Source organism: Amphibalanus amphitrite, unplaced genomic scaffold (assembly GCF_019059575.1).
Source record: "Amphibalanus amphitrite isolate SeventyFive unplaced genomic scaffold, NRLGWU_Aamphi_draft 000288F_arrow, whole genome shotgun sequence".
In the NCBI taxonomy this organism is placed as follows: Eukaryota; Metazoa; Arthropoda; class Thecostraca; order Balanomorpha; family Balanidae; genus Amphibalanus; species Amphibalanus amphitrite.
Genome location: NW_024881783.1, coordinates 647,576 through 672,112, shown reverse-complemented (window position 1 = coordinate 672,112; position 24,537 = coordinate 647,576). Strand labels below are relative to the sequence as shown.

The window sequence follows — 24,537 nt, the reverse complement described above, 5'->3', positions numbered from 1 at the left end:
CCATAAAAACCATAGCAGCCAAACTTTACGACGTTCTAACGTTCACAGGATTTTGCCAGGAATGCATAATTCACGATTCCGTATGCTTGATATAGTTTGAGATCGTTTCCGGCGCCAAAATAGCAATTCCCATTTCCCCGTTGACTTATAATGGTGACGTCACGTGACCGACCTGGCCTCATGTGACCTTGAGGAAAAATCCGAGATTTACAAGTTGTGAGACCTCTGATGGCTACTAGGTTCTGTAAGTTTCTGTTCCTTGTGAAAGCTGATAGGGCACTGAAGGCGTTGCGAAGCTGCAACATACATATGAGGACCTACAAAGGTTCGCTAATGACGTCATAGGTCAGTGACCTGACCTGAAAAGCGGGTGGAATCACAAAATCCAGCTTGAATCAAAGATCAGGTGTGTCAAGAGCTTCAGCTCCCTCTATCGTCGGCGTGTTCGGTGCTATCGCGAAAAAAACTATGGGGGCGGCAGCTGCCCCCCCCCCCTTCGGCCGGCGTGGACCCCTGGACAAATGTAGAAAACTGATGGGCCTGGCGAGGGCTAACATTAAGTACAATATCAGCAAGTTATGTCATGTCGCCTACTGACTGCCACTGCGTCTACCCCACGAATTATCTTTGTGAGTGAGTGGTGACTAAACGTCTCCATCATGACTCGGCTGTCTCTGAGCTCCGACAGTCAGTCACGCCGTTTGACTTCCACGCCACGTCTCGCCACGGCCTGGTTGTTGTGTTTATTCAACAATCACAAAGACACGGAAACTAAGGCAATAAACCAACAAGTGAACAGAATGAAAAGTATGCACTGGATAGTCAGTGCCAAATAGATACATATTTTCATTTGCTCTGTTTTGAAATTGATCTCTAATCTATATGTTATCGAGCACAGGCAAGAGATACCCATTAGATTAGCTATCAAAAATGGTCGATTGCGCAAGCTTCCCGCTCACTATGTAGCGCTGAAATATCACAGTGACCACGCTGTTCGATCTCCGGCCACTCCCGAGCGCAATTTGCGCTGCTCCCACTCTCACCCCCCCCCCCCACTCTCCCCTGTCCCGCCCGGCGACACCACGCCCTTGGCCTCGACGGAGCGCCCCAGGCGGCGGCGGCCGTATAAAACTAGCCGGCACCGTGGCGGCTCCAACAGAGCATCAACACCTCAGTCAGACAACATGAAGGTAAGCGTGACACCAACTGCCGCAGCCGTATATGCTATAGGGGAAGTTGGGGGAACGCCGAATACTTTTTTCTGACGCCCGTAGCACGCAAGGTAGACAACATAAGCTATTCTTGTTGGCGTCATTCGAGAGGCCAGTCTTCTGTCTTTCAAACATACCAGGCGCATTTGATGAATTCGCATACCGTTAAGCGCACAAACTAAAAATATCAAAGAAGTGACTTTTTCGGCGTTGCCCCGGACTGCGGGGAAAGCCGAAGATGGGAGACATGATCTACGGGAATGCCGAAATTGATGTTTTGCTATTTTATCTCAAATTTTATCCGGAATTTGTCAAAGCTGACACGCGTTTTAAGAGCTTGAGGACGCTTGGTGCACACTGGAAGTTATAATTGTGTAATATAATAAGAAAAGGCCAGGTAAATCATTCCTTATGGTAACAGGCCGTTGTGTCGGTTAAAAGTGTAATTTGTGTGACTAAAAATACGCGTTGCTATTCTACAGAGGTAAAGTTCACGTAGCGTGCTTTAACGCGCGTAATTGCACGTTTTCGGCATTACCCCAGCCAGCCATACTTTCATTTGCAGGCCCATAACTTTTCAACGTGCTGTATAAATTTCAAATAGGCAGCACACTTATGCAAAGACGTGCTGAAGATTACTTGACCGAATTGGCCAGACAAACGGTAGCATAATGAGTAGGAAATGCAGCTTCGAAGACGCATGTAGTACAAAGGAAACGTACCTTGAAAACGCTCTTGGCGCCCTCACAGCCGAAGTATTCCGAATGACGACTGGTAACAAACATGCGATAATTGGTAGTCACTTAAGCTTCAGAGCATCACTGACAGGTGGCATCCATGTCGTACAGTTTTCGAAATATCTCGAATTTCGGCTTTGCCCCAACTCCGGCATTGCCCCAACTTCCCCTACTCAACTAATGGTATAAGATAGGTGAGATTGAAAGACATAAATGCGACGTTCTAGTTTGTGGTTTGTGAGGAGGGAACAGGAGATGTGATTAACGATTTAAACACAATTTTAACAAAACACTTGCCAGAAATTTCTCTTTTTTGGCGACGTTGCAGTGCATACAAAAGAGGAAATTTTCATAACTTTTCACAGAACTAACAGCACTAACACAGAAAATGCTTAGTGCTTGATGCTTACGGCTGTTCACTACACATTCAAAGTGAAAGGAATGTGTTGTGAACATTCCTGCGACTGCGCTTTCAAGCCGCCGCACCACAAACTAGCCGCGTGTCTGACGTGTCTCGCGTCTCTGTTTCAGCTGTTCGTGATTGCCGCGCTGGCCGCGGTGGCTGCGGCCGCCCCGCAGTACGGAGCCTCCTACGGACATCAGGAAGGATACAAACGCCCGTAAGTGGAGATATTCCGGTGCTATTTTTATGTTTGTCACCTATATTTAATGTGACAGTCGGTCCACCCGCCGTTATTGTGTTACTCAATCATGCAAAATCATGCAATAAATCAATTTTAGATTTATTGAATTCATCAGATATGTTTTCTGCATAGTTCGCGGGGCATTCCAGTAAGGCTCATTTACCGTTGTCACGTAAGGGTAAAGTTAATATCAATTGCCTGAGGTTTGCAAGACTTCCAAGTTCATGGTGAAGTAATCTATTTAGTGAAAAACATATATTTGATATATTTAATCGTATACCTAACCTATTGTCCAAAGTTCTGAAAAGTTTCCCAAAAGTTGAAAAGAAAATACTTGAATATGCTTCGGAGACGTCCCTTCATGATGAAGGAATGATAAGGATGAAGGAACGGCTCAGAAATGTGCTCAAGTATTTTGTGTAACTTTTAATAATTTTCGACCTTAAACCCTCGCCCTGGCAGGGGGGTTGATGCAACACCCCCTAAGGTTTTTCAAAGATAGCGTAAAAACGGCGGCGCGCAGCGCCGCCAAATTTGGCACAGCCTATGGGGCAACCTTTTTACATATGACCTGAAAATTTCAGGTCCAGGTGACTTTGGGTCAGGTCACCAGGTCAGAAACACCGGTACAAGGTCATGGTCAAATTTCAATTTTCTTTTTGCACCTGTAAAACTCACAGTTTTGGACTGATTTCCTTTAAACTTTCAAGATGTGCTAAGTTCACCGAGTTGTATAACATATAGTTCGGGTTTTTTGAGGTCACTGACCTGAGGTCAGTTAGAGGTCATTACGCCTATGGGAAAATACTAAATTCGAAAAATACTGGAGATATCCCCTTTGTTCCATCACTTTTGTGCTTTGAAACCATAGTAATTAACAACAGGTCACTTTGTGCTTCTTTGTTTGGTGTACTTATTCATGGGTCAGGTCAAATGTGGTCAACTGAGGTCAAATGACGTTTTTGCCAATAACTTGGCACATAATGACGCTAGAGCTTAAAAAAATGGTGTCAATGTGTTCCTGGTGATCAGCCGAATCGAGTGATGTGCAATATGATGCAATTTGGTTAACTTGAACTTAATTAATTAATTTAAGTTCATTTAAAAATTAAGAAAAACTTTAAGTACACTTTAACAAGCAAAAAAGTATATCATTCGACGCGCCTTGACGTGCTGAGGTCACTGGTGCTTTCTTTCTCTATCTTAATTAGATCAAAAGTTATAAGCGAAAACCTTTTGACCTGTCTTTAGCGAAATTTTTACATTTATATCCCCCAAACCCCCCCCCCCTAAATATTGACCTAGAGCAACCAAATTTGCACAGGGGTGAGAACTCCAGGGGGCCCACCTACCTACCAAATTTGGTGTTTCTAGGTGCCATAGGAGCCAATCGCGAGGGGGGTCGCATCACCCCCCCCCCCCCCCTGCCAGGCCGTGTTATGAAAAATGCCCTGCGGCGAGGGTTAAGCACACGGTTACACCATCAAATATAGGTAGACTCCCATCAGTTGTTAAACTGAGACATAGAAATGCTCTTTACCTTTCTAGATGAACCATACAAATTTGCTTTGAGCGTGAAATAGAATAGGGATTCATTATAACTACAACTTGTCACACAAATCCCATACTCTATATTTCACGGAACCAAAAGAGACGATAAATACTTCCTTGCCTTGGTGACTACCACCTGAATCACAACATGGAAATTGTTTTCCCAAGGTCATTCCCCACTCGGCACGCACACAGCACAAGGTTAATTGCCATGTTCAGTGGACTGCACCTGTCGAGCCCATTCTTTTCCTGTCGACCCCAACGGTCTTCAGCCTCGCAGAGCACTGGCCTTGGCACAGGTGCTGGGGCCTGACGACCGTGGCTGGGGCGTGGTGAGAACGGGGTCCTGCAGCCGCACTCATTCCTCCCAGTCATGACAGACCCCACCCTGAAACCACACTGCGCACGCTATGCGACTGACCCAGATGTCTCTGACTGCTCTGTCACGACAGGTACTCGTACGACTTTGCCGTGGAGGATCACTACGGCGGTCAGTTCAGCAAGTCGGAGCACAGCGACGGCCACAACGTGCAGGGACAGTACGGCGTGGAGACCAAGGAGGGAAGCACCCACGTCACCTACTACGGCGGACACGGCTCCGGATACAAGGGCACGCCTTCTTACCACGAGCCCGCCTACAAGCCCACGCCGTCTTACCATAAGCCCGCTTACAAGCCGACTCCGTCTTATCACGAGCCTGCCTACAAGCCCAAGACATCTTACCACGAGCCTGCCTACAAGCCGACCCCATCTTACCACGAGCCCGCCTACAAGCCCAAGACGTCTTACCACGAGCCTGCCTACAAGCCGACTCCGTCTTACCACGAGCCCGCATACAAGCCGACTCCTTCTTACCACGAGCCCGCGTACAAGCCGACTCCTTCTTACCACGAGCCTGCTTACAAACCGACTCCGTCTTACCACGAGCCTGCCTACAAGCCGACTCCGTCTTACCACGAGCCTGCCTACAAGCCCAAGACGTCTTACCATGAACCTGCCTATAAGCCTACTCCGTCTTACCACGAGCCTGCCTACAAGCCGACCCCGTCTTACCACGAGCCCGCCTACAAGCCCACTCCTTCTTACCATGAGCCTGCCTACAAGCCCACTCCTTCTTACCACGAGCCTGCCTACAAGCACACTCCGTCTTACCACGAACCCGCCTACAAGCCCACTCCTTCTTACCACGAACCTGCCTACAAGCCCAAGACGTCTTACCACGAGCCAGCCTACAAACCCACTCCATCTTACCACGAGCCCGCTTATAAGCCCACTCCATCTTACCATGAGCCTGCCTACAAGCCCAAGACGTCTTACCACGAGCCTGCCTACAAGCCCTCGACGTCTTACGATGAGCCCGCCTACGACAAGCATAGCTCATCCCATGAATAAATAAGCACACAATTCGGACCTCTTGCTACCATCAGCCAACGCCTAAAGCGCTTCACAGACATAAATGTTCAGATTCAATAAACCGTTTGCCAGTCATTTATTATACGATTGCTGCATAAAACTCGAGCTACTGGTATCCTAAGCGAGGTTCCATATGCATGTAAATGTTCAATGGACTTACTCAGACCTCGTCTTTCTTTCTTGTATCGATGTCAGTATGGAGAGCTGATGCACGCCACAACGAATGTGAACGCATTTCGAGATAGCATCTGTTTTACAAGCACTCATGTCATCTTTTTGTAAAAGGATACGTTATCAGCTGTTTTACATGTTTCCTTTAGCGTTGTGTGTGTGATGTCTGTTGTCCATGGTATTTATGTTGTATTTATTCAGTAATATACTCGTTTGAAGGCACCTGAGTATTTTATGTCAAAATTGAGTGAATTTATGAAACGTTTATACATACATAGATAACATAGAAACATAGATAACAGTAGAACCATGAGCACAAGGTCATTTTTCATCATATGAATAAAATTTATCAAAAGTGTTAGACGAGAATCTAAGCGTGTGGATGCTTACTGGCGGGTGAGAACTGAGAACAGCTCCTGTATCTCACACATTCAGATCACATTCAAATTCCTGCAAATCGAGTCTCAGTGCAAGCTCCAGGCATCCAAACATTTTACTCACAATCTAAAGCTACTAGCCTCCAAATCTAAGTCGGTGGGGTAGTGGAAAGGTGAACTAGCTGAATCGTTGCATCTCATTTCTTGCCGCTTATTGCCAACTTCATGCGCTCGGTATTGCTTCATCGGGGACAATCTACCTAACTGAACGACATCCGTTAATCGGTGTCTGTCTCAGAGTTCCCTCAGTGCTGGAGGACGGTTATAAACCTTCTCAGCACCACCCCCTAACAAGCTCGAAGTGTTTGTGTGTGATGGCTACAGGCTACCAGCAACAGGCCACCACTCAGCGCAACATATCTATTTGGCCACTTGTACCGCCTTCTTTCGTTGGCCTCCGTCTGACTGGGGTTGGATGACAGCGGATCGGGCGTATATCATTGGACACGAAAAACACCAGATATTTGCATTGATCTAATAGGATGACTAAATATTAAAAGACTCTATATGCTAATGGATAGTTAGTATACCGAGCTGCGCATCATATTTCGCCAGCACCATTAGGACAGCAGTATATGACGTTAGCAGTCCATTGAGTCACAGCGCTCAGCTGTAGGCACTGCCGGAACGGTCTCTGCTCGTCAGGCTTTCAGTGGTGTGACGGGTGACGCATGACACGAATGGATATGTGTGCCGCAGATGCGGATTGGAAGGAAGCCTCTATGCGAATCCATTTAGAGACGCATATTCTGGCTCGCAGTTGAGCTTGCGTCCACACAGCTCCACTAGACTGTCATAGCAGGAGGTCCAAGAACTGATAGGATTAAATATGCCGCTTTTGCCGCCGACATTGTGCCTCAACAGTCAACAGTGTCACTTTGGTATATTTTATACGTATTTTATCCCAATAAAATGTGCTGTTGGAGGAACACTGAAGCCAAAAGAAGCTGGTTAAGACACGCTTATTTTAAAGTAGGTAGGTACTGGAATTTATCAATATACCTACCTACAGTCTACATATGTGCAAGTACATACATGGGTAGTTAGAAATTTGTAAATGCTTCGTTGTTTGTAAAAAGTACATGACAATGCGTTCCATAACGTTTAAAATTAATGCTCTCCAAGCGACGTTTCTGACTGGACCCTGATCCTGACCAAGCTCAAATTCTTACTTTCACACGAGCACTGGTGATTATAAGTAGTGAATGATTGATAGTGAGCATTACAATACATAAGCAAATCGTGTGACAATGGATCAAACGCAAGACAAAAGCTTTTTGTATGAAAATATGGATAAAAATATAGCTGATACGTCGTCAGACCTCACTTTAATCTGTCTTTCTTTCCTTTCTTTTCATCCAAATTAACCCGTTACATGTTGAAAATGCATTCTTTTAATTTCTCCAACCATTAGTACGAAAGTTAATAAAGGAATATTAAAATTTTTCAACATTAAATTTAAAAAAAACAACAACATTCAATTAAAAATTTCTGCTGGGGGGGTTTGAACACCCCCCCCCCCTTCGAACTCGGCTCCTGGGCCACGTAGCGACACGCGGAAGGCGGCGTTCGAAAGAGCGTCAAAAATAATGACGAAATCACTTTTGTCAATTTTTTGGTCAGGTCAAAGGTCAGGTCACCAGAGGTCAATGAAGGCAAAATTTCGCCGATTTCCAGGTCGAATGTCGTCAATTTCCAATAAGCCAACGCATAACTCGGGAACCAATAGAGCTACAGCGCCGCGGAAAAGCGCATTCGATAGCCCTATTAACGCCCTTTCTGACTAAAGGCCGCCGTCCACTGTGCGGAACGCGTGCGGTCCGTACGGAATTTGACACAGAACCCTATGGGCGCATCCGGTCCGTACGGAAATCGTGTGCGCTCCGTCCGGACCGCATCCCGGCATCCGAACGGCAATCAGCTGTTGATTTTCCGTCAGCTCTCCGCATGCGTTTCGGATGCGGTTGCTACGGAGACGGAAGAGTGATGTCCGACGCGTTGAACTTTTCTGCGGAAAACGCATCCGGAACGTCCGGAACAGACGTGGTTTGGGGCCGTATCGGAGGTAAACATTGTGAATTGTACGAAGAATTGGAACTCGATCATCATGAAGTAAGTAAAAATTATTTCCTTAGAATGGCAAGAGTATTCGCTGCTGGTTACTTGCAATATTTTATTTGGTAATAAGTGATAGGAAACATTTATTAGCTCTCCGCATCCGGACCGCATCCGGACCGGATGCGGCCAGCGTGCGGCGACATTCCGGACGGACTCCGGACGGAATTCCGTCGCAGTGGACGGCGGCCTTAATTCTCTCAGATTTGACCTAACGTCAACGGTTTTGCCTGCAGAGTGCAGGGGGCAAAAACTGCAAAAATAGCCGATTTTTTCGGAAACAGTTTTTCTGCAATAACTTTTGACCCAAGCCTTGTACGAGCTTCCTTTTACCGGCACCGTGTTCCTCTCGTCAAGACGCATCGAATGAACTATAACTTGACCTTGAAAAGTCAATTTCAAAATTTGACCTCAGGTCAAGGTCATGACCTGACCGGAAAGGGTCATGTTGCATATCAGTCGATCCGTATCGTCGAGCTGAACACATCTAAGGCGTTTTCATCGCTCTAGCATGCCTCTATCAAAAGTTATTTGCGAAAAACTGTTAGATACCATTCGTGACTTAAGATGACCTCAGGGCATAAACAGGGGTCACGGACACCATTTTCATGTTCAGTGTGTGTAAACCACTTGTAATTCAGTGTTTGGGAGTGTTTATAATGTCTTTCGTCCAAAAGAGGCGCATTTCAATTTTTTCCCATTGACTTAAAATGGGGAGGTCGCAAAATTGACCTGACCTTAGGTCATCGATATCAAAATTCTGATATATACATTTTGTACATGCTATTGCTCTTAGCAATCGCTGAAGGTTTCAAAGCGATCGGTAACTCGGTGTAGCTATGACAGACATTGAAACTTTTTATGAGGTGAGGTCACTTCAAGTGACCTGGTGACCTGACCTTGAACGACCTTGGTCTGAAATTTTCACAACATGTGTAGAATAGATGTATGATAAGGTGTACCAAAAACGGCGGCGCTCCGCGCCGCCGTCTTTGAGATATTCCCGAAAAACCACAAGGGGGGTGTTCAAACACCCCCCAGCAGGGCGCGGGTTAACCTTGCAGGCTGAACATACATATATGAGCACTGAGGTCAACAGCAAAGACTGCACTGGTTTGATTGAGCCAGGCTGACGTCGATGGCACATAGATAGGTGCGTGATGTATTTTATAATCAAAGAAACGCATTTTGTTGACATGCTTGTCTTGTTTAGGAGAATTATCGTATTGCATAGGTACTTGAAGTTGATTGTAAACAATGACAGCATACAGGTGCATGAGGATGAACTGAAATACATTCGACATATAGTATGTCATTTTATCATTTTTCTCAATATCTTTACTAAACAATGCCGTTCAAGCTGTTTAAAGTGTAATAAAATTGAGCCTTTGCTTATTGTAGAAGCCCACCTTTCCACCACCGACGCGATGCGTCATTGTCGAGCTGCGTCACTGTCGACGATGACCGACGTCGTCGAGCTGCGACCGACAGACGGCTCGACGGAGCCCCTGGCGACGCACGTGCAGCCGAGAGCGCACGCCGGTCAGGGACTGGCGCGAGACGTGTGCCCTGGGTCACTCAGGGAAGTCCAGCCAACTGATCGCGCACTGAGGGCGGGACAGCAGGTCAAGGTAGGCCAATAACAGTGTTCTGTTTGGGAGCTGAGCTAGAATTCATTATTATGTACCGAGGTTTCAAGAGATGAAGATTTCTTACGCCAGGAAGTCAGTACAGTGAAGAAGGACAATATCCAGACCACTTTCTAAGTTGTTGTGTATCGTATCAGTTCCTAGACCAAAAATGAATGCACAACACGGCCTGTGCTTTTTGTTGATCCTTTTTACTAGCAGTGCACTGAATGCAGCAGAGCCTTTTACCACAGAAGAGAGTATTCCCATTTTGAAGAATGTTGACGAAGAATCAGCAGAAAAGATCGACGTGTCTCAGAGTGCAACCAATACTGAGAACGCAGGTTCCACAACTGGAGATGAAAACCAAGAAAAACACAATGACAGGTCTCCTTTAGACAATCTATTAACACAAAGGTCAACAAATGCTAGAAATGACACTACCTTGGAAGCAAAAGTAATTCAGGCGCACAGTGAAGAGAGGTTTCCAAATGAACTTGAAAAAGGAGACGAAAAGGCGGGACAACCAAGGAGGAAAGACAATGCAAATCCATCGAACGAATCCACTACAGACACGCCAGTTACGGCATCCAATGGTCTTCCGTCATCTGAGACCGAACCAATCCCAGACCCAGCCGTGCCGGGAGGATCGGAGTCCTATTCCGGAGCCGCCTCTGCGACTGGCGATGTGCCCGCCGGCGGTGTCCGGGCCCCTGCAAGCTCTGGCTCGCCCGGTTTCACGGCGTCTGGTGGCTATTCGGTGGAGGGCGCCGCTTCATCCAGAAGCGTTGAAGTCGATGTTATTTCCCTTACTCCCATCTCCGTTGATCCCACTTCATCACAATCATCCGAGCATTCGGTGAACAATTTGAGCGTTCCACAACAAACAACATCGCTTCCCGCTGAGGCGGTTTCAACGGCACTTTCAAATACTTCCGATTATCAGCAGGCCGTTTCTCTGCTCCCTGCCACTAAGCATCTCCTGACCTCTTCCACGGGCAGCTCTCTGATCCCCGCCCACCCTCTCGACCAGCTGCCGGCTCCCGGCTCCCCCGGCGCGCCGCCGTCGGCCGCGCCGGCCGCGCGCCTCCGCAGCCCCGTCTTCGAAGCCCACCTCGTCTCCATCATCGTCTCCAAGGCCAGGACGCCGTTCGACTACGAGATCAGCGGGCCGGCCATCGAGCTGGCCGTGGAGACGGTGTCGCAGCTGTACCCGCACATCCGCTTCACCCACGTCTACCGCAACGGCTCCAACCGGTGCACGCCCGACGAGGCCGGCTACCTGGCGGCCGAGGAGCACTGCCGGCGTCCGGTGACGGCCTTCATCGGGCCCGGCTGCAGCGAAGCGCTCACCAGCCTCGGTGGGTGGCTAGATTAGTGCAGCTGGTGAGGTGTGGGCTTAAAGACATTTAGTGGGTCCTAACTGGCACAATCATAGATGAAAGGTGCATGTCTGCAGATGAATAGGATAATTGGCAAATTTAGTGATGCGACTACCGAGAAGCCCAGTAGCTGTTCGATATGTAGTTATACAGGTATATGTATGCGACCCACCTTTCCGCAAAGAAGAGGTCAATAGAGCCACGGATTGCATGCATTGATACAAATAATTGTGTCATTCGTTATCAATAACAAAACAAGGAAGGCAGATGATCCAGGATATAGGTATGCGGTATCATTATTCTGGCCCTGTTCATAAGCAAGCGTATTAACTACCCACCAATTGAGCCCTTGATTAATGCATTCATTTGCTAAATCAATTAATCATTGAATTAATAACGTCCCATTTTCCAGCGGGCAGCGCAAGGTGATGCTAGTTAGGAGCTCCATTTTTTATCATTAGCGTCGTTCTTCAGGCCTAAAATCTTATTAAATTTAAATCTAGAAGGACCAAACTTTCGGACCGAAACGAAGGGGCCTTGCAACTCTTCCATTCAAAAGATTTGAACTACATTTATTGAAAAAAAAAACGTTCTAAGATTGATTATATAAGGCTATGGGGAAGGGGGAAATAATGTTGAATAATATGCACATTAAATACCTACCTGTGATCCCTGCCCTCAACCAGTAGCGGCGGAACACCTCATTCTTTCCATGCAACGCCCATAGGGCTAATGTTAAAATGCCTAAATCAAAGGGGGCACGGTGCCCCGGTGCCCTCCCCGCTCCGCCGCCTATGCCCTCAACCTTTTTAGCAAATTGGTTAATAGCTCGCATAAACTTATAAAACCGCAACATCGCAGAGAGCACCACCGACAGCTCCATGTGCCGGCCCGGCAGGACAGGTATCACTGAGAGTTCCTCTGCCCGGCAGGACAGGTATCACTGAGCCTGCCTCTGCCCGGCAGGACAGGTATCACTGAGCCTGCCTCTGTTCGGCAGGGCAGGTATCACTGAGAATGCCTCTGCTCGGCAGGGCAGGTATCACTCAAGTATCACTGAGAGTTCCTCTGTTCGGCAGGGCATGTATCACTCAGCCTGCCTCTGTTCGGCAGGGCAGGTATCACTGAGCCTGCCTCTGTTCGGCAGGACAGGTGTATCACTGAGCCTGTCTCTGTTCGGCAGGCCAGGTGTATCACTGAGCCTGCCTCTGCTCGGCAGGACAGGTATCACTGAGAGTTCCTCTGTTCGGCAGGACAGGTATCACTGAGCCTGTCTCTGTTCGGCGGGGCAGGTATCACTGAGAATGCCTCTGTTCGGCAGGGCAGGTATCACTGAGAGTTCCTCTGTTCGGCAGGACAGGTATCACTGAGAATGCCTCTGTTCGGCAGGCCAGGTATCACTGAGCCTGCCTCTGTTCGGCAGGGCAGGTATCACTGAGAATGCCTCTGCTCGGCAGGGCAGGTATCACTCAAGTATCACTGAGAGTTCCTCTGTTCGGCAGGGCATGTATCACTCAGCCTGCCTCTGTTCGGCAGGGCAGGTATCACTGAGCCTGCCTCTGTTCGGCAGGCCAGGTGTATCACTGAGCCTGCCTCTGTTCGGCAGGCCGGTTGGCGGCCAAGTGGAACGTGCCAGTGCTCACGTCCGGAGGCAGCAGCCAGCTTCTCGGCGACAAGAAGGTTTTCTCGACACTCACCAGGCTCTCGCACACCATGGATGACCTGAAGCAACTCATTCGGAGAGTGTTCAGAAAGTACCAGGTGAGAACAACAAACAAGTGAGTAAGTGAGTAACTTGGTCGGAATACCGTTGGGCAAGAGGGAGACAAGCTCCAGAAAAAAACTGACCTTCCTCAATTAATGGGGTCGGGTAAGTTCAGAAATATGGGGATTTCTTGCCCTGTTGCTTTTGATTTGCATTGAAACGTTGGAGAAATCCCACACTCAACTATCTTGAGAATAAATATTTTCGAGACGCTTTCAGTTTGCTAAAACATTTCACTTCAAGGTCAGATCCAAACTGGGGAAGCTTGGTCCACGTCCAGAATCTCGAGTAGGATCGGATCAACATTGCTGACGGGACATAAGCTGCTGCAGATTTCAGACTTTCAGTTCTTGCAAAGCATGCTATACCAAGTCTCCTCGAGATTTTAGGCGCCGTTTGTCTGGCTGCGCAGTGGAGGAACATAGCGGTGATATACAACGAGGAATGGTCCTACTCTCGCCTGCTGGGAACGGCCCTGAGGCGCCGGTTCGACGGGCCCGACCGGCTGCACATCGAGCACTACCCATTCAGAGCTGACGCGTCACCAAACAAGATCAGACAGCTGCTGACGAGCGCTGCCGAACAGGCCAGAGGTGAGACGGCTGGTGCCGAACGGTGGGAGGACTGGGAGGCTGGGAGCTAAACTGTGGGGCCGTGAGATGAACGGTGGGAGGACTGGAAGACTGGGAGATAAACAGTGGGGCCGTGAGATGAACGGTGGGAGGACTGGGAGACGAATGGTGGGAGCGGGAGACAAACTATTGGAGTGGGAGACGAATGGTGGGAGGACTGGGAGATGAACGGTGCGACTGGCCGACTAAGAGACGAAGGTTGGGACTGGGAGATGAAAGATGGGATGACTGGGGGATGACGGTGGGATGCCTGGGAGACAAAGGTCATGGGACTGGGAAACGAATGGTGATACGATTTTTTTTTAGTAGCGCCATCACATAACACCGATCTAAATCATATGAGGCCTGACCTGGGCCGTGAGTCGATCTCACCGCCCCTGCCGTCTGCCCTCAGTGTTTCTACTGGCGGCTCAGGGTGACAGCATCCGCTCACTACTACTCGAAGCACACAGCCTGGGCTTCAACAACGGCGAGTTCGCCTTCCTGACCGTGGAGCCGTTCCGCAGTAAAGCTCTGGGTAACTTCGGATGGCACCGCGAGGGCGACTCAGAAGAGCGGAACGAGGTGGGTCACGGCCATGGGGTAGCAGATAATATTGACACGGGAACGCTAAGATATCTCACAACCAGAACTGTAATAGCATGATAAGGCTTGTTTTGGGTTAGTAGCCGTTGTAGCAGCTTAATTTTTTGTCATCATATGATGTTATACAAAAGATAATAAATATCACGTCAGCGGTATCATTTCCACGATGCGATTTTTTTACCACACTGTTGATATTGATATCACTATCGTGTTTAAATGTTCTGAAACTTTCTTTCTCAGGCGGCAAGAGAAATGTTCGAATCCCTTCTGAAAATATCACTCTCTACGCCAAAGACACAAGACTTTCCAAAATTCATAAAGGAGACTCAACGTCGAAGCAAGGAACAGTACGGCCTTTCTCTGACCTACGAGGAGGTATATGTACTTACGTGCACATATGTACTTACCTAGTACCTACCCTGGATATGCCCAAGCATGGGCTGAAAAGGGGGTGGTGGTAGCCTCCGAAGATGATATCGGAACGAATAATTCCTTTCCGTATTCATTCATCATGTTAAAATTTGGGTTATTGGTACTGGGATTAAGGACAGATGGGTCTCAAGAGCGCCATGGCTTGCGGTTGCCACTGTGGATGGTTGGTAGCGTCGTTATATAACCACCTATCACAGGTGGTCTCTCAATTAGGCTCAGGTATTTTTAGTGCTAATGGTATAATCCGTGTGCCGGCTAACCCAGCGCGCTGCGCGCACACTGGGCAGGATCCGTCCGGCAACCGTTTGACGTCTGGCCCGCGATTGGTATCAGAAAAGAACACCTTAGTCCGGCTTGACCTGGCCTCGGAAATTGAAAATAACTTCTACAAAAGCTGATGCTTCTTCGTTTTCTCGCAGTATTCTTTCTTAATTATGCATTTTTCACAAGTTTTGACCCTAATGGTGCAGAAGACATAATACAATCCATACGGGGTTTTGCGTGTAAGCCCTGAAATCCCACATCGACATCGTATTCGAGAAAAAAAAAACTTGCTAATTTTTGGTGCAAATTGCTTGCGAAAGTCTTCATTTTAAGCCATTTCACCGATCGCTTAAGTCATATGCAATATCGTATTTGGCCAAAATATTTGAAGACTTGATGGTCGTGCATCGTATTCACAGGTAACGACACCCGTGGTGACGGGTCTGTACGACTCGGTGATCATCTACGCCTGGGCCGTGGACCAGGTGCTGAGGTCGGGCGGTGACCCTTCCAATGGGGTGCAGGTCACGCGGGCTATCTGGAACAACACCATCTCGGGCGGTGAGCACTCGGTGGACTGGAGAACGGGGTCTGTAGATGCTGGAGTGTGGGCAATGTGCAGGTATTCGTCGATGACATAATCGTAATGAAAGGTGGTAATCGCAATCGAAGAAAACAGTCGATAATCGAAGATAATAATCGTTTCATCTTGGCACCATGGCAGCATGTAGAGTGGTCGTATCGTGCTGATGGAAAGCACCCTTCAAGTGAGCGATTTTAAAACATTGTGAGCGAACAAAAAATATTGTAATTTGCCATCTAATTTGTCAGTCTAAATAATTTAAATAGTTACTCATCGGTTTCAACGTCATTACAACCAGCGTGCGCAGGCACAGAAAATTGAGCTTCGGGTCGGCGACTGTCGCCCGATCGCACTGGGATCGCCCAGCCGCCTACGCTTTCAACCACCATTGTTAGAGGCCATTGAGTAGGTCCGGCACTTACCTGGCTTGTGTGTGGATTCCAGTCAGCATCGCTTCTGAAAGTTTAATCCTGTCGAGTGCCGTCAAAGAGCAGCACAGTCACCACGCGCCCCAACACGCATACACAATTTGCACTATAGCAAGCAGTCCCTGCAGAAGTCTGCACCAAACTGCTTGGACACCAGTCGTCTGCTGAGTGATAAACACCACAAACACCGTACTTCCTTCCTCCCCGGTTCAACTCGCCCGGTCTCGGCGACACCGCACCACGCACTGTTCGCCTCTCATCAGCCCCAACCCGCGGTATCAGGTGATAGCAGAGTCAAATGCCACGGTTCCGTCTCATGTGACCGGTCGTGGAGAAGCACCGACGAACGCGTCAGAGGCGCACCCAGCGGCCAGTAACAGGTCGGCATAGCACCGACGAACGCGTCAGAGGCACACACAGCAGCCAGTATAACGACTCGGCACAGCGCTTCCGAACAGACACTCTCAGTGACGCTTAGAGGGGTCACGCTTCTAGGTGTACCTAAACTTTTTAAGGGTTGAGAGGAGACTTGGGATGAGCATTGGTCACACTATTTTTGCAGGAGTTTTGCTATAATAATGACAACGGTGCAATTCTTTTTTCCGAGATTAACCCGCGCCCCACTGGGGGGGGGGCTATTTATAGCCCCCCCTCCCGTTTTTCTGCAATAACTTCCAAACCGCTTGACGTATCGACGCCAAACTTTCAGTACCTTCGGCTGCATCAATTTGACACCTTGTGTCAAAATTTGAACTTCGTAGCTACCATAGGTCGGCCGAAAATGACGTCAGAGTTACGTCATGTTCGTCCGATTTCGACGCAAAACATTGAACCACGGCAATCACTCCAAAGAGCTCAGTTTTTAAGCTAGATCCAATTTCTTTGCATGAAAGGACTCAGAATTGACCGCGCTATCAAACTGCTATCTCGGATTTTCAAAATTTTGAAAATTTCGAAATTTTTATATAATAATATTCAAAATTTTTATTTTTATATTTTTTTCAAAAAGTTTTTGACTTTTCGAAAAAACCGGAATATATGTGACAGAACGCATGATTATGACTAACTCTAGCAAGTTTTAGCTAAATATCTTCAAAAATGGCCAAGTTATACGCATTATTGCAAAAAATTCACAATTATTAATTTTTCAAATCACTTTTTCAGTACGTATTTGACATCGTACACCAATATAAATGGCACCATCGTGTTCCTGAGCTCAAACTGCATCCAATAGACACCTTTTTTGTTGAAAAATTTTAACTTCAAAATTTGACCTTTTTTGACCTGAAAGTGACCTGACCTAAGCTAAATTCGACTCAAAATGACCTCGAATGACACAGACGACATCAAATTCGAAATCTATGGCCTAAATGGACCATAAAACATGTGTCACGTGACCGACGCATGATATAATATTTTCGTGACCTGTGATGACCTGACCCTGACCTGAAAATCAAAGTACAACTTTGGTACCCTCAAGGTATCTAGAGCATCTGTTCACGAGTGTGGAAACCAAAAATGAGCCTGATCTGACTTGTAAGACGGCGGCCAGAGCCCAAAATGTGAACAAGCCAAAGTGCTAATAATTTTTACTTTGACCTGACCTGTGACGTCATCGGTGACCTCGAGGTCAATGAAATTAGGTTTCGCTCGACAGTTTTTCCGGGGCTATCAGACGCCGTTTGAATTTTGGCGATCGGCCCAGTAGTTTCGGAGTTAGGAGGGGGGGCTATGAATAGCCCCCCCCCCCCCAGTAGGGCGTGTTATACACAGACCCCAGTGGGGCGCGGGTTAATGTTCACGGGAAACGGTCTTTGAACATTGTTGTGCGGTACGCAATAATTTAATCTGCTCATTAATTAATGCAATAAAATAATACCATTAACGCTACTTCCTGCTGTATTTTCAGGCATCAGCGGTATCATCAAAATAAACAGCTACGGCGACCGGGAATCTGACTACACCGTCACTGATATCAACCCATCGACAGGCGACTGGGAGGTGCGTAATCCACATTCACACTTCGCTATCATTTATTCTGACACGCCAATCTTGCTAATGAAGGAATTATGATGCATAAATCAACCGCACATCATCAAGCTGCGACCAGACTCTCCTCTGGCAGGAGGTGGCCCACTGGAGCGGCGCTGAGGGTGTTCTGACCAGTGACCGGACTGTGACCCTCTGGCAGGAGGTGGCCCACTGGAGCGGCGCTGAGGGTGTTCTGATCGAGGTGCACGACGTCTGGTGGCCCGGCGGCGGCGCGGCGCCGGCCAACCAGCCCCTGTGCGGCTACGCCGGCGACCGGAGACCGTGCCGGCCGCTGGAGGTCACCGATCCACTGGTCCTCAGCAGCCTGATCGTCCTGCTCGGACTGGTGGCGCTCAGCGTGGCGTGAGTGAGCCACTCAGGGACACACAATACACATCCCGTGACATGGAACAGGATCTCAGGGATCCAGATTCATTGGCTCCTGGTTGTGTCATTATACCTATCAAGTCTCGCTTGCTATCTGTAAGATGTAAATCATGAAGGAAACTTGAAAACGCGCAAACTGTCAAAGCATATGCAATAGCTATTTTCGTGTGCCACCTGACATTGACCTCGTGTAGCTGCTGACGATTTTAATAGTCCATGATTCTATTCCAGATTGATCATTATGTCCAGATTACGGAGCAAGCAGCTAGAGCTAAAAAGCAAATGGCAAATTCACCTGTCGCAGCTAACTCCTTGTCCTGAAGACAACGAATCAACGGTAAAAAAAGCACTTCATCGTCATCTCATCACTGCTTTCAAAAGTTTCATGAGTGGATTTCGGACACGATTTCATTGATTGGGTAGTTATTTCGATGCAAGTGACAAAATATTATTGCTGTGTTATTTTATCGTCAGGTGTAACATAAAATACTGCCGCAAAAATTACGAAAATATTAACATAGCTTTTACTAATCAAATAAGACACTGCGTTAAAAGTCCTGTCCATAAAAATGTTTTCCTACCGCTAAAAAGCTGTTTCTCCTACCAAACAGTACGACATTGGCGACGATCACCGTCCACCGCTGTGGGAGAGCTCCACCTCGCTGCCGTCCCGCGTCTCCTTCCGCGGCAGCAACGTGTTCCTCAAGCCCATCGGCGTCAGCAGGCTGGTCGTCTCCAAGGAGATGCTGCTCGAGTTCAAACAGGTAAACGGACACTTTTGCCAGAAATTAATAAAAAAAAAGAAGTAAGGACAATGGAAGAATAAGAATAAGGGACAAGAACGGACGACTTAGCTTGAACGCTTTTTAGCACTGTCTCTGCTTTCTCTACGACTTTATTTATAATTGGAGCAAACATGTCCGTTGATGATAAACTAAACGACCAAACGTAACAACCAAACAATGTGTTTCACTTTCAGATGCGGGAGACCAGTCACGACAACCTGCTGTATCTCCATGGCGCGCTCCAGTTCGCCGGTCGCGTGTACTTTGTCACCGACTACTGCTCAAAGGGCAGTCTGGGTCACTTCCTTCGCAACAGTCCGCTCAAGCTGGACTGGTCACTGCGTCGCGCCATCGTGTTTGACATCGTCAGTGGACTCGACTACCTGCATCACTCCGAGGTGAGTGGAAGGAGGTGGACTCTTCACACAATCCGGTGGTCGTTACATGATGCTACTTCTTGCTCTATTTTTTTCATTTTTAGATGACCGTCTCAGTGTGAAATTTGATTGACCTCACCGAGTTTCCTCTTCCGGCTTATGTCTACCGTAAAAGGGTTTTGCAAATAAAAATTATACTTTCCATGACAAAGCTTTGTTTGGTGGTCACAGCCGATATCATTTTCATGTTTCGGTCATAAAGCGAAGTACTCCTTTTATATTTTTATACGATATCATTGCCACTTCTCATTTGCCACTGCTCATAAGCAAGTAGGCCCTCATAACTGTGCGGCTGGTTGGTGTCTTTGTCAGATTGGAAGTCACGGGTCGCTCACGTCCAGTGACTGCCTCCTGAACGGACGATTCACTGTCAAACTGACCGGGTTCGGAATGGGCAGCGTGCGAGCGCAGATGCCCCCCAACGTCCGACCAGGTAAGCGGCCACGAGTATGTACCGGCGTCCGGCGCTGCCATTTTTGGAGTTACACGCAATTAACTCTAATTAGAAGCTGCTTCAATGGGAGTCCTCAATATGAGGTAGGACTATACATAAAATCAAATGTAATTTATTCGCTTACATTGTCAGCGTTACGGTGAAATTACGGCGAGTTTTACCTCATATACGAAAAGATCGATTCACCGATCGTCGTAACTTTTACGCGCTTTACAGCTATCCTTTTTTGTCGGCATAACATATCATATTGCTGCTTATGTTGCGCTCTTTTTGATATTTTGTCTACCCGCATCACTGTAACAAACTCCCCATTCCTTGAGAGTTTATTGCTCAGTACGTCACCATTTCAGAGCGACTTCTTTGGGTAGCGCCGGAGAACCTGCGCGATCAAGAGAAACCCCGAGTGGCCACGGGAGATATATTTTCCTTCGCGATAATACTGCAGGAGATTACCACCAGGACCATGCCCTACGGTCACATGACCCCGCTGGAGCCACTAGGTGCGTGTGCATTCTAAATCATACCGCCGCAGTATTGACAAAGCTTTGGGAAGGGTACAAGCGATAGTAATGTCCTTTGCCAAAAAAAAAAGTAACACTTTGTTGATGACACACACAATCAATTCTCCAGCACTTCAATTTTTTTATCAATCAATTAAAAATGATTTTTTCAAGACATCAATTTTTCAAAGGTTGCCTGACAGCCGTCGAGTGCCGCTGACGGCTCCCAGTGCGCTGACCGGCCTCTGTGTGTCGGCGCTCGTCCCCAGACGTTCTGGAGATCCTGCAGCGGGTCCGTGCCGGCACCACGCCGCCGTTCCGTCCCGAGGTATCCCGTGACCTGGTCGACGAGGCCCACTTCGAGCTGATGCGCCAGTGCTGGGACGAGCTGCCCCACCAGCGACCCACGGCAGCCGCTCTCAAACGACAGCTCACCAGGACAGTCAAGTCAGTACCGGCCACACATGACACAGCCATGCTAGATTGTTCTTTTCTATGCAACGTGTCTTCAACATGCTTATTTACATCTTGTATGGAGCTTGTATTTGCATCGGTTCGTCAAGCAACTGTTGAGTATTTAAGTGAGCAGCGATGTTGATCCCTGGCTTATGTTTCTGCTCAGAGCGAGCCCGAACCTGTTGGACGCCCTGCTGGAGAGGATGGAACGGTACGTCAGCAATCTGGAGGACCTGGTGGAAGAGAAGTCGGCCGCCTTCCTGGAGGAGAAACGTCGGTCTGAAGAACTTCTCTACCAAGTTCTGCCGAGGTGGGCTGGAGTTTTCATTGGTCGTCCGTACAACCTGTATATGTATAGATGTGTTCCATTCTGACTCGCCACGGTTTTGTTTCACGATTTCACTCGAAGTCGTTTGTCGATATCAATCCATTTTCGCTAAGTGACATTTTAGTTTTTACCATCTCCAATTTCCATCACTCTCAGATACATAGCCGAGCAGCTGAAGCAGGGAAAACAGGTGCGGCCGGAGAACTTTGAGTCGGTCACCGTCTACTTCTCGGACATTGTCGAGTTCACGGCTCTGTCGGCCATCAGCACACCGATACAGGTAGGTGATCAGAGACGGGCGACGTGAGACAACAGACTTCTGATGGCTGATGACTGACGGCTGATGACTGACGACTGACGACTGATGACTGACGACTGACGACTGACGACTGACGACTGACGACTGACTAGTGCGAATGCCGATGTCACGGGTGGGGTAGTTTGAACTTTAGATTAACTATATCAAACATTAGAATGATACACACACGATATGCACAGGGTAGCTGACGCCATGTATTATAATTCAAAAAGTCAGAAAGCTTCCTCGAACTGGAATCATAACGACAAAAGCAGCGTGATGACAGCATCTAATCTTAACGCATCAGTTCATCACCTGCACCTCCTGTGACTGCGGGAGATATAGTCCGACATTTTATTCATACATTCATTTTCAGGTGGTTGACATGCTGAACGGCTTATACACGTTGTTCGACCGGATCATATCCAACTACGACGTCTACAAGGTTGAGACCATCGGAGACGCTTACATGGTGGTCTCTGGTAAGACAGTCCATTAAACTCTGCACTGTAATAGACCCGTCATGTGTATCTCAAGCATAGCCGATAACGGATAAAGGGTGTAATTTTAGCATGCCCTGGAGGCTATGACTTTACCATGTCATTGAACTTACATTGTCAAATCACGCATTAACTTTACGATGATATCGGGTGCCTTCTGCAGGTCTTCCCGTCAGAAACGGCAACTTGCACGCCAAGCACATCTGTCTGATGGCGCTGTCACTGCTGGAAGCCATCAAACAGGTAGGAGCTGGCTGAAAGAGCGCATCACATGTAGATGTTTTGTTCTTAGATGTTTTGCTCGCTAACTAGGTTCTCTCGCGCTATCGGTGGCCTGCCACGCAACACAATTGTCCTGTTTTTAGTTGGTTGGTTGGCTGGTTGGTTGGTTGGCTCAGTTCTCAATTGTATAGCTGATCTATCGCCCGACCCCCACAGTTTCACGTGCCTCACGACCCGGAGAAGACCCTCCAGCTGAGAGCCGGCATCCACACCGGCCCCGTGGCAGCCGGCGTGGTCGGACTCAAAATGCCCAGGTGGGGACGCGCTGCAATGCAGCTTCGGAAGCCTTGTAAATATTAATCTTTAAAAGTGGTTGGTTAGCTTTCCTCGTGAACCATTTATTTTTAGAATCTAGGAACCGTAATGACCTTTTCTCAATATACGGACGAAAACAAATATTGAGATTTTGTGACGGAGGATTACTTGAAAAGCTTCCGTTAAAAGTTTGGATCGGTTGTTGCTTGATAGCACGATCTAATAGCAATCTCCAGCGAACGAAATCCTTAGCAATGTCAGTGATACGAGATCTGCTAAAAACCATGTGAAACTTTGGTCGGCAGTCAAGAGACATTTTCGAATGGACGTTACTTAAAATGTCAAGCTATTGAACAAGTTTCCCAGCAGCAGGCAACCTTTTCCTGGGATACACATGGCCTTAGCTTGTTTAAGTTCGGCAGTTCTTTTCAATTATCCAGGTGACCGCCGCAGATGACCTGTTCTTGCTTGGGTCACGTGGTCTGTCCTCGACAGGTACTGCCTGTTTGGGGACACGGTGAACACGGCGTCACGGATGGAGACCACCGGCCACGCCATGAACATCCACATATCGTCCGGCACCCGCGACCTGCTCAACTCGTTCGGAGGGTTCCAAGCTGTGCCCCGCGGAGGCGTGGTCATGAAGGTCAGTGACCTGCACGGCGCGATACAGAGGGGATCGGAAGCTGGCATCATTCGCGGGGCACGGTGTCGTTAGGCATTTGGAGTCGGATGGATAGGGCGAGGTATAAATCATGAGACGGACTCAAGAGCTAGATATGTGACTGCTGTGATTCTAGGGATTATGAATTTTGTGACATTTCTTACGCTCAGGAGTAACACTTACCTACCGCGTATAATGACGGTGCAGCAATGAACGGGATTTTCCTAAACCTAAAAAAGCACGTTTAACAGCTATCTCTGACAAAATTACAACGGCCTTCTTTTTCCAGGGGAAGGGCGTCATGAAGACGTTCTGGCTGCTGGGCTACAACCAGGACGTCAACACCAGGGACGTGATCGAAGACCTCGGGCCGGTGGAGAGCGAGTGATTCACCTCGGGCCAGTGGAGAGCCAGTCGAGAGCTAACCGCTCCGAATCACACTGAAGGAGGAGAGCCTCGTGGATCTGCTGAGATACAACGGCGATCGAAGGCAGCTCTGTTAGGGCGACCCAGTCCAATCCATTTGCCATCTGAGTGCTGACGTGAGCGCCGGAAACCGTTTTCTGTTTCTGTTTTCAGTCGGTGCGGCAGCCAAGGTGCTTGAACTTGTCGTTAGTTCCGGATATGGACAAGAGCCACGCAATTGTTCTCAATTGTATGATCTCTGTTGTCACGCGACGACACTGGTAAATGTCATAAATGGTGCTGTTATAAGGAGAAGTAATTCCTCGACTGTTTCCATGTTTCTCGGGTAGTCGACGTCATCGATGTGCTTAGATCGTTGTTAGTGTAAGAGCGGACCTGTCGCCGGCTGCTATACGTCTCGGCGAGTGCGCAGTGCGCACACCCACGCGCCCAGGCTTTGTCTCAGATCGACCGAGTCTGTGTTGTTTGTATGCTTTCCGAACCGTAAAGGCAAATTTCGCCAAACTGTGTCCGGAAAATGTCGTGACTTAGGTGTCATTGAGTCTTTTGACGTTTGACTCATTACAAGCTGTGAATTCCTATGTTCCGTTGACAGTGACTAGGCATTCGAGCTTTTCACATGCCCATAACATGTTAGTAGGTATAGGTGTTTGAGAAGAATATAATTGGTAAGAAATGGTGCTCACCGTGGTGTTATCGATCCAGTTTCGACATCAGTAAAGTTGTTACATGCCTCGGTAAACGTCCCCCTTTCCA

The 24,537-nt window shown here is 47.9% G+C and overlaps 2 protein-coding genes and 1 long non-coding RNA gene across 3 annotated transcripts; all 3 read left to right on the top strand.

The window, feature by feature from the left end:
- The first annotated feature begins 1,160 nt into the window (after positions 1-1,160).
- On the top strand, positions 1,161-5,950 carry LOC122387513 (early nodulin-75-like). The gene is made up of 3 exons (XM_043377780.1): positions 1,161-1,190; positions 2,480-2,568; positions 4,596-5,950. The coding sequence occupies exons 1-3, from the start codon at positions 1,185-1,187 to the stop codon at positions 5,533-5,535; spliced, it is 1,035 nt and encodes a 344-aa protein (XP_043233715.1). The 5' UTR covers positions 1,161-1,184; the 3' UTR covers positions 5,536-5,950.
- Positions 5,951-9,739: 3,789 nt separating this feature from the next.
- Positions 9,740-23,790, top strand: LOC122387528 (atrial natriuretic peptide receptor 1-like). Its single transcript, XM_043377792.1, has 21 exons — positions 9,740-9,910; positions 10,941-11,268; positions 12,896-13,050; positions 13,467-13,647; positions 14,081-14,250; positions 14,512-14,646; positions 15,387-15,528; positions 17,888-17,979; positions 18,170-18,372; positions 19,088-19,160; positions 19,376-19,579; positions 19,931-20,051; positions 20,423-20,572; positions 20,842-21,019; positions 21,195-21,338; positions 21,513-21,636; positions 22,031-22,136; positions 22,318-22,397; positions 22,593-22,690; positions 23,187-23,337; positions 23,645-23,790. The coding sequence occupies exons 1-21, from the start codon at positions 9,740-9,742 to the stop codon at positions 23,741-23,743; spliced, it is 3,105 nt and encodes a 1,034-aa protein (XP_043233727.1). The 3' UTR covers positions 23,744-23,790.
- Positions 18,256-19,114, top strand: LOC122387520. The gene is made up of 3 exons (XR_006257611.1): positions 18,256-18,372; positions 18,628-18,733; positions 19,008-19,114. It is a non-coding gene; the product is annotated as an uncharacterized LOC122387520 (long non-coding RNA).
- Positions 23,791-24,537: the final 747 nt, after the last annotated feature.

What these genes read in the sequence shown, in the direction of transcription:
- LOC122387513 (XM_043377780.1), top strand. An exon ending in CAGGAAGGATACAAACGCCC is followed by an intron (nt 2,569 to 4,595) that starts GTAAGTGGAGAT and finishes CTGTCACGACAG; the next exon opens with GTACTCGTACGACTTTGCCG.
- LOC122387528 (XM_043377792.1), top strand. Translation starts at nt 9,740, where the DNA reads ATGACCGACGTCGTCGAGCTGCGACCGACAGACGGCTCGACGGAGCCC. An exon ending in CGAAGCGCTCACCAGCCTCG is followed by an intron (nt 11,269 to 12,895) that starts GTGGGTGGCTAG and finishes TCTGTTCGGCAG; the next exon opens with GCCGGTTGGCGGCCAAGTGG. An exon ending in TTTCTCTGACCTACGAGGAG is followed by an intron (nt 14,647 to 15,386) that starts GTATATGTACTT and finishes TCGTATTCACAG; the next exon opens with GTAACGACACCCGTGGTGAC.